Source organism: Bactrocera latifrons, unplaced genomic scaffold, assembly GCF_001853355.1.
Source record: "Bactrocera latifrons isolate USDA-ARS-PBARC rearing strain unplaced genomic scaffold, ASM185335v1 scaffold_400, whole genome shotgun sequence".
NCBI lineage: Eukaryota > Metazoa > Arthropoda > Insecta > Diptera > Tephritidae > Bactrocera > Bactrocera latifrons.
This window is the reverse complement of record NW_017537047.1, coordinates 162689-171638: the sequence shown is the minus strand read 5'-3', so window position 1 is coordinate 171638 and position 8950 is coordinate 162689. Positions and strand designations below refer to the sequence as shown.

General features: G+C 38.5%; 1 protein-coding gene across 1 annotated transcript in view; it reads left to right on the top strand.

Moving 5' to 3' along the window:
• Positions 1-7018, top strand: part of LOC108972531 (protein unc-13 homolog 4B-like) — a 55022-nt gene extending 48004 nt beyond the window's left edge. The window contains exons 4-5 of the mRNA XM_018939159.1: positions 6654-6832; positions 6893-7018. Coding sequence (XP_018794704.1) covers positions 6654-6832; positions 6893-6978 — 265 coding nt within the window. The 3' untranslated portion in view covers positions 6979-7018. The remainder of the gene's footprint in view (positions 1-6653; positions 6833-6892) is intronic.
• The last annotated feature ends 1932 nt before the right edge of the window (positions 7019-8950 follow it).

Below are 8950 nucleotides of genomic sequence, written 5' to 3'. Positions count from 1 at the left end.
GTTTGGGACCCGCGACATACACAAACACACCCCAATGAAAACTAACAACCAGCCTCAGATGAGAGACCCCCCTATTGATGACGACCATGGCAAACGAAATAAGGACTACGAATTGAGGGCATGTACCTGGAATGGTGAGTCCCTTAATTGGGAAGGTCCGCTGCCCAGCGGATACGACGAGGAGAGAAAACAGACTGCCTACCTCGCAACGTTACGATCGACCACAAGACGTGGAGGATGGGAAAGATACCGAGAGTTGAAGAGGGAAATGAGACGCATTCGCACACAGAAAAGGAAAGAGACCGAAATGCGATAGTATGAAGAGCTTGATAAGCTGGTCGACTGGGGTAATTCTCGAAAATTCTAAGAAAAAATCGGGCGGCTTACAGAAGGTTTATAGACCGGAGCGTACTCTTGTAGAACCCCTAAAAGGTGATCTAGTCACCGATGCCCAGAGAATACTTAAATTATGGAGGGACACTTCTCCAGCTTGCTGAATGGCAGTGAATATWTAAAGCCAGGAGAAGGCGAACCCGATTCGCCAATCGATAATGATGGAGCAGACCTTCCTTTGCCCGACCATAAAGAGTTCGAATAGCAATTACTCGCCTGARGAACAACAAAGCGGTAGATGGATTATCAGGCCGAGCTGTTCAAACACGACGGTGAACAACTGATAACCAAAATGCATCAGATTATTTGTAAAATATGGTCGGACGAAACCATGCCACACGATTGGAATTTAAATGTGATGGAGATCCCACACCGTCAACTGATTGGTACTTATAAGTGTGGCTTTAGGCCTGGCAAATCAACAAGTGACTAGATATTCACCATGCAACAAATCTTGGAAAAGACCCGTGAAAAGAGAAGAGACACGCATCACCTCTTCGTCGATTTTAAAGCTGCTTTCGACAGCTCGAAAAAGGAGCTGCCTTTATGCCCAGATGTCAACACCAAAAGCTCCGATAGGATCAGGAAGGATGATATTGATATATCGGCCTCAACATCCACGCCGTTAGTTCTGCTTTCTCCAGACTAAACAAGGAAGCAAAGCAAGTGGGTCTGGCAGTGAACGAGGGGAAGACGAAATTCTTTCTGTCATCAATCAAACAGTCGTCGCACTCGGGACTTGGCTCTCACGTCACTGTTGATAGTCATAACTTTGACTCCACCAACAATGTCAGCCTGGAAATCCAATGCAGGGTTACTCTTGCCAACAGGTGCTACTTCGGACTGAGTAGGCGATTGAGAAGTAAAGTCCTCTCTCGACGAACAAAAGCCAAACTCTATATGTCACTCATTATTCTCCTATATGGTGTAGAGGCTTGGACGATGACAAAAACTTATGAGTGGAAGATTTATGGTCCTTTGCGCGTTGGCCAGGGCGAATATCGCATTCGATGGAACGATGAGCTATACGTGATATAAGACAACATTGACGTAGGTCTGCGAATTACAAAAGAGCGGCTACGCTGACTAGGTCATGCTGTCCGAATGGACGGAAACACTCTAAAAGTATCCGGCGCAGTACCCGCCGGGGGAAGCAGAGGAATAGGAAGACCTCCACTCCATTGGAATGACCAGGTGGAGAAGGGCCTAGCTTCGCTTGGAATATCCAATTAGCGCCACGTAGCGAAAAGAAGAAACGACTGGCGCTTTCTTGTTAATTCTGCTATAATCGCGTAAGCGGTATCTACGACAGTAAAGAAGAAGTATGTACTGCACATCACATGTGGTTGTTGTTAACTATATAATGCAATACGTGTGTGTGTGTGTTATCGCATTGTTTATGCTATATGGTTTGAGATTGCTTTCAAGTGCATTGCCTAAATGCATATCTTATCAATAGGTTATCGTATGTATACATCTAAACCTCAGAAATATATTTGAATTGTTGTAAATTTGAGTGCATGCGTATTGCATATTAATGTAGGTGTGTTGCATATATGTTTATTAATGTATGTATGTGCGTATGTCCAATATCTTTGAAAATTGATATTTAACATTAGTGTTTGTAATATGTATTAAATGGCACCCCTTGGCACCAAAGCTCATGTTAATTTTTCAACACTTGTATCAACATAATAAAAGGTTAACCATTTCGAGGTTTATAACTTTTTTAAAGAAAACACACACCAAATTATAATTTAATGGGGAATAATTATTATCATTCGAAATAACATTCTTTGGCATTTACTTTTTGAAGATTATCGGTTTCAAATGCTGATATGCGGTAAAGTCCAATTTTCGACGATGAACCGAAGCGGGACTCTCCGCATATACTTTAAACTAAACATATCCCCACAGGGAAAGTATAACGGTGCGATATCACACGATCTTGGTGGCCAATCGACCATTTGCTCACCGAAATGTTCTCTCAATAAAACCATTGATTGATGCGGTGTGTGGAAAGTGGCGTCCTCATGCTGTAAGATCAGGATCATCAATTTCGGCCATCAAATAGTCTGTTATCAGGGAGCGATGACGATTGTTGTTGTTTTTGTGGCGGCAGAGTTCTGCCGAGTTGGCAGTCAATGGCCGAATAAAAATTCGGGTCCTTTTCAGTTACGTACACCCAACTGTGGCACGAACTATAGACCCGACTGTGGTGGGCGATAACAGTTGCCATTGACGGTTACGTTCTCACCGGTATAATTTTTGAACAGACTACACCAAACCGTGGTTTTTTTTTTTTGGATGAAATAAAAGGTCAGTTCTTCAGATTCCTTTTCGTCCAATTATGGGAATTGCTAGTTTACATACCCATTGAGCCTATTCTCAGCTACGGCTATAGCCTTCAAAGACAGTCGAGAAATCTTTGAAAACATACCTTGTTCTGGACGGCCCTGAAAGTATTAATAAAAGTAAAGAATATGGTGCTTGAAAATCGTCAGAAAAGTGTTAGAGAGATGGCAAGAGTGCTCGAYATCTCTCGGGAGTCCGTTCGAATGATTTTGGTGGATATTTAGGATATGAAACGAGTTCTTGCTCTACTCGTCCCAATAAAGCTGAATTTTTTTCAAAATGAGTACCGGGAACAGGTCTCTTTGACAGGTCTCTACTCGTCCCAATAAAGCTGAATTTTTTTCAAAATGAGTACCGGGAACAGGTCTCTTTGACAGGTCTCTTAGATTTATGAGTTTAACGTGCAAGCAAGTCGAATTGAAGGGCAAAAAACCAGCCGAAACCAAAAAAGCCACGAATAAGTTACTCAAAAATCAAGTTGATTGTTATTCTTTATATAGCGATAAGCGGTGTATAAGGAGTTCTATTTGGCCGTACGTATTGAGACGTCTGCGCGATAAAATTCGCCGAAAACAGCCAGAATTCTGGAAGAAAAATTCATCGATTTTACACGGTGATAATGCCCCATCGCATCGAGCCACGATTGTGACCGAATTTAAACGCAGTGAATACCATCGATTGACCAGATTTGTTCTGGATTATGATTTAATCTCTGAATTTTTAGGATTGAAGACAGTTACCACAACTCTGCAGTAACTCTCCTTCTCTGGAGCTGTCAATTTCCAGTCGTTGCTGATTAGGAGTATATGATGCCACCAACATGCGATATGGGTACAGGGTTTGTCCGGAAAGTTATAAGACTAATTTCGTTCCGCCGCGACTCTACATTTTTGCGCGACGTGTTTTAATGGAATGTCTTTTGTATATATTATATTATGTATAGAGTTGCGCCTAGCACGCTACCCCGAGGTACACYAGCCCTTATTGCTTGYTCTTCTGATWTTAAGTCTGCTACTTTAACTGTAAATTTCCTGTTTATTAAATATGACTCGTTTTTGTTTTCCAYAAAAAGTCTTCATGYCAGACCTTATCGAACGCCTGAGCTACATCTAGAAAAATAGCTGAACAGTACTCTTTGTGCTCGAATGCTTTCCTGATTTCGTTCGTAATTCTATTTATGTACTTGCTGTACAATGCCATGTTTAGCACGAAAACGGAATTGGTGCGCTGAACTACGTATGTGTCGTACAGCTCATCGTTTCAGAGACTGCGTTATTCGCTGTGGCCAATGCGAAAAGACCATAAATCTTCCACAAAATCTTTATCTCAAACACTCCTAAGGGTGATTCATCAGACGATGTCATTGTCCATACCTCCGYACCATATAGCGGGAATAATGCGATACTTAYAGAGTTTGGTCTTTTTTCGTCGAGAAAGGATTTTACTTYGACTTCCTCAATCGAAAGTAGCAAGAGTKACACGATATATTTCGTCTTGTCTCGTTCCCAACCAGAGCAGTTATTTGCGTTTCCGTATCCAGTCTGGAGAAAGCAGAACTATCGGCTCAGTTATTGAAGCTAATGATATCAATATCAGCAGTGTACACCAGCAGTTGTACACCTTTAAAGAAAATTGTACCTTCTCTWTTAAGCTCTGCTCGTATTATTTTTTCCAACAATATATTGAAGAAGTCACACGATATCCTTATCTGAAACTTTGCGGATGTCGAACGGCTCAGAGAGCTTTTTCCCGATCCTGACGGATAATAGATAAAGATTTTTCAGGTCTAAAGCCACAGTAATAAGGTTCAATCAGTTTGTTGATGGATATGAGATTACACCACGGCAGATTGCGGAGTACCCTTCCTATTTATTGGGTAGATAACACTTAGATCTGGCAAAGAACCTGATACATGCACTTTGTCAGTTCTTCGCCGCCGTATTTGAATAGTTTGGCCAGTAGTCCATAACTCCCTGTCACTTTGTTGTTCTTTAGACGGATAATTGTTATTGGAACCTCATCATAATCAGTTGAAGCCTTTTTTTAGACGCCGTATCTTTTCGTGAAATTTTATGGTCGAACGCTGAATAGGCGCCGTCCCACAATTCCCTTATACTGAGTTGTTGATGAGTGCTATTGGAAAGTAGGGGACCGAGTCGAGTAGAAGACCGCTTAGGTATCGGTTGGGATTGTAGTTTCTCTACATCGTACAATATCTATATTGTGGTGGGGGCAGTCGTTATATGCATCAGAACTCGACGATTAAGTCATACCACAAATTCCACGTCAAATTTGCGCTTATTTATATGGCCGCTATAGTAAATGTAAATAATAAATAATACTCGTGTCCGTCCTTGTCACGTCCATCATATTTCTTAGACCGCGATTACGTCAGCTTTTACTTTTACATCATCTCACATCTACATCTMCTTTCCTAATTTAGGGACATTCCAGGTGTATGCCTTTAAATCATAGTGCTTATTACGTTTGCTGTGTTTGCGAGTGTTTTCTACGTGGCGAGTCCCAACATTCCAGGTGTATGCCTTTAAATCGTAGTCCTTATTACGTTTGCTGTGTTTGCGAGTGTTTTCTATGTGGCAAGTCCCAACAACGCACAACATCGCTAGGCGAGTAGTATAAAGCTTTCTACACATTTATATAGCAATATTATTTTTTAAGGGGGAGCCTACTTTAGCTGCTTCAAAACATCGATTTTTTTTTGCTAAATCTCTTTAAAATTAGATAATTTTTCCCCAAAGTTATAGATTGGAATTCAAAATATTGTCGAAGCTAGAAGGGAAATAGTTGCTAAGCGTCAAGCATATATATTATATTAGCAAAAAATTTGACGCGCGATTTCTCGGTTTTTAATTTTTACGATTTTTCTTGATTGGCAARCATGATAAAAAAGAAACTAAACGTCGTATGGAATTGGGGCAAAGTTTATTATCTTTGGAATTAAATTATCTTCTATTTGAACTAAAAAGAAACTAAGAAATGTSAAGTTTGAACATAAGTTTCAACAACATATAGCAAAATTTGCTTGATTAATTTTTTACACTTTTTTTTTTAAATTTTCTTAGTTTAACTAGTGCATAAGTTACTAACAAATAAGAATCTGCGAGATGCATCGGTCAATTGGTTCCCAATGAAAAGAATATCAATGATTTCGTATTSAAGCAAATATCTAAATATATAACTATAAACCCTAGAAATTTAACTTTAACCAACTATTTTATTCCCTCCCAAAAAAAAATCGATTTTTGGAAGCATCTAAGGGATCGTCACAGTGTGACTCTCCGAAATATCATCTTCGAACTTTCGCGATTTTTTTTTCTTCAAATGTTGAAATTAACTAATCGGTCCGGTTGTTTAATAATTAATAACTACATTCATGACGAATACAAAAAGTTTTTTATATTTATTTATTGGGTGTAAAATATTTAAATAATTTTTTTTATAAATGACACGTAAGAAATGGCCACGATTGCGGCCGCAGTTTTGATCTGAAATAAAAATTTCAAAATTATTATTAATATGTAGGAAAATCGCTACCGCGCTTTGGAATCTTTTTGTTTTTTTTTTTTTTTTTTTGAAATTTGACAAAATAGCAGCATTTGAACAAAAAGTATCGAATTTTGCCCTTTTTCGACTGTTTTCGTAGAGCAASAAAAAGCTTCCGTAGCGCGAAGATGATAAAAATGATTTTTCCAAATTAGAACAAAATATCTTCAAATCTCTTACTTTGAGAGTGGAAACCGTTTGGAGTCGCTATGTTGTACAATAAACCTTGTAGCGACCGTAATAATTTGAATTTCGATTTCAAAATAGGAACGAATGTTTAWTAGATTTTATTATAATATATATTATTAATTTATATATTAAATGATTGTTTACTTTTACAGCAACCTTACAGAGGAACAACTTTCCAAACATAACAGTCTAATCTTATTCAGCATTAAAGACAAAGATCTTTTTGGTATGACCAGCCAATACATAGGTGAGTGTTACATAACTTTTGCGKACCTCATGGCAAATGCAAATGAACAAATTCATATGGAGCTATCTCGACCACRGTACACAGGTAAATGAAAGTTATAGTGCATTTTTCCACCTATGTATATTAACCAACTTTTATTTGCAGAGTCGGAAACTATTCGTGCGTTGGAATATAGACAAGGTGACAAGCAAGCACGTGATTTTTTAAAAAAGTTAAGAAGTAAAATGTGAAATTATGTATATCAAGTTTTATTAATATGTTTATATTTACATTATATTTTTATATTATTAATATGTATATTCAATTTTTACTCAAATAACGACATGTCTTTAATAGTTTGTTTTTAATTGAAAATAGTAGAATAAACATCAATAAATATGAGTGTGTTCAGAAACATTTCTAAATTTTTTTTTATGATTTTACTAAAATAACAAAACGATTTAAATTCTACATAGGGTACCTTATTCTGTTTTTACACAGTCCTCTCAATAATAACATAAAATACAATTTTTACACGATTTGTGGTCAGTGTGAGCCTGCTAGTGAATAAATAGATGCCAACGGAGTTCTTGTCCGAACCCATTCCGCAGATATTTAGACTGAAGAACCTGCCCTAGCGAGCTCATCAGCCTCACAGATTCCTACAATACGTGTTCCCACGGCAGTCGGGTCTACGAAAACAGGAACGGACCCGGATTTTTATCCGGCCAAGGACTGTCAACTCGGCAGAAGTCTGCCGTTACAACAACAACAACATTCCTGCAATACCGCGATGACGATAAAAATGCTTTTTCCAAATTAGAACAATATATGTATCTTCAAAAGTCTTACTTTGAGAGTGGAAACCGTTTTGAGAAGCACCATTCTGAGAAAAACGTCCAAAGAATCCAAATAAGTGTCCATAAAAAATAGGATCTGCCCCTCCTGAGTTCCAGTTCATATATGGATGTAATCGGATCAGTGACAGGCCCACAATTCGCCATTAACCGAAAGCATATAAAGTACCATAACTAAGCACTAAATGAAGATATAAATCTCTAAATGGCACAAAGCATCGTAGTAGCCAGGGACAGGTGTGGGCAAAAAATTTTGAAAATGTGAGCGTGGCACCGCCCTCTAATAAGTTTAATGTACATATCCCCTAAACCAATAAAGCTACTGTAGAACCGCGTTAGTTCAACGAAACAACAATGATTTAAAGATATTGGACTGTGTAATTAAATTGGAAGTATAAAATAGAAAACTTGTCACCTTGGTGGTCAGCAATAGACTATATTATTTAATGTAAATGAAATATAATTAGGTACAATGATTAGGCTTATGCTAATATTTTCGATGGATGTTCACATGCTTGCACATGCGGTAGAGTCACACACAAGGAGTGACAAAAACTCTCGCTGTTATGTTGTTGAGAACATATGTAGGCATGCATACGTGTGTATATTCAAATGAGTTTTGTGGGAGCATTATGCACATACAATTTACAATACCTTATTTTGTTAGTACAATTGAGTCTGTGCTCTTATATATGAGTAACTAAACTTAAAATAACTTAATAACTAATAGGGTGTAACGTTAGTTGASCCAACATCCCGGTCCCGTTGAAAGGACTTTCAAACAGGTAAAACTGCAATTTTGTGGATTGGGCGACGAATTATACCCTTTGAAGTTCGCACATCAGCTACTCTGACTTGTGCATCCTTTCCTTAGATAGCATCTATGACACGACCAATTAGCCATCGTTGCGGTGATACATTGTTCTCATGGATAAGAACCATTGCGTTCTTACCAACATTTCCACGGTCAGTGTTCCACTTTATTCTCGCTTGCAGATCATTTATATAGTCGTGTGACCAACGTTTCCAGAATATTTATTTGAGGGCAGTTATTTGATTCCATCTGTTGACTTGATTGACGTTGTCAGCTACTGCTCGCTCCGGAAGACTCTTTAACGCACTACCAGTTAAGAAGTGACCTGGAGTCAAAGGTTCGTAGTCGCTGGGGTCAGACAAAGTTTTGCTGATTTAATTGCGGCCTCATAAATGCCACCAAAATGAGGTGCCCCAGGAGGGATAAAATGAAAATTGATTAATTSATTAGCGCAATAACTTAACTCTCTTAACGCACTACCAGTTAAGAAGTGACCTGGAGTCAAAGGTTCGTAGTCGCTGGGGTCAGACAAAAGTGGGGTTAGAGGCCAAG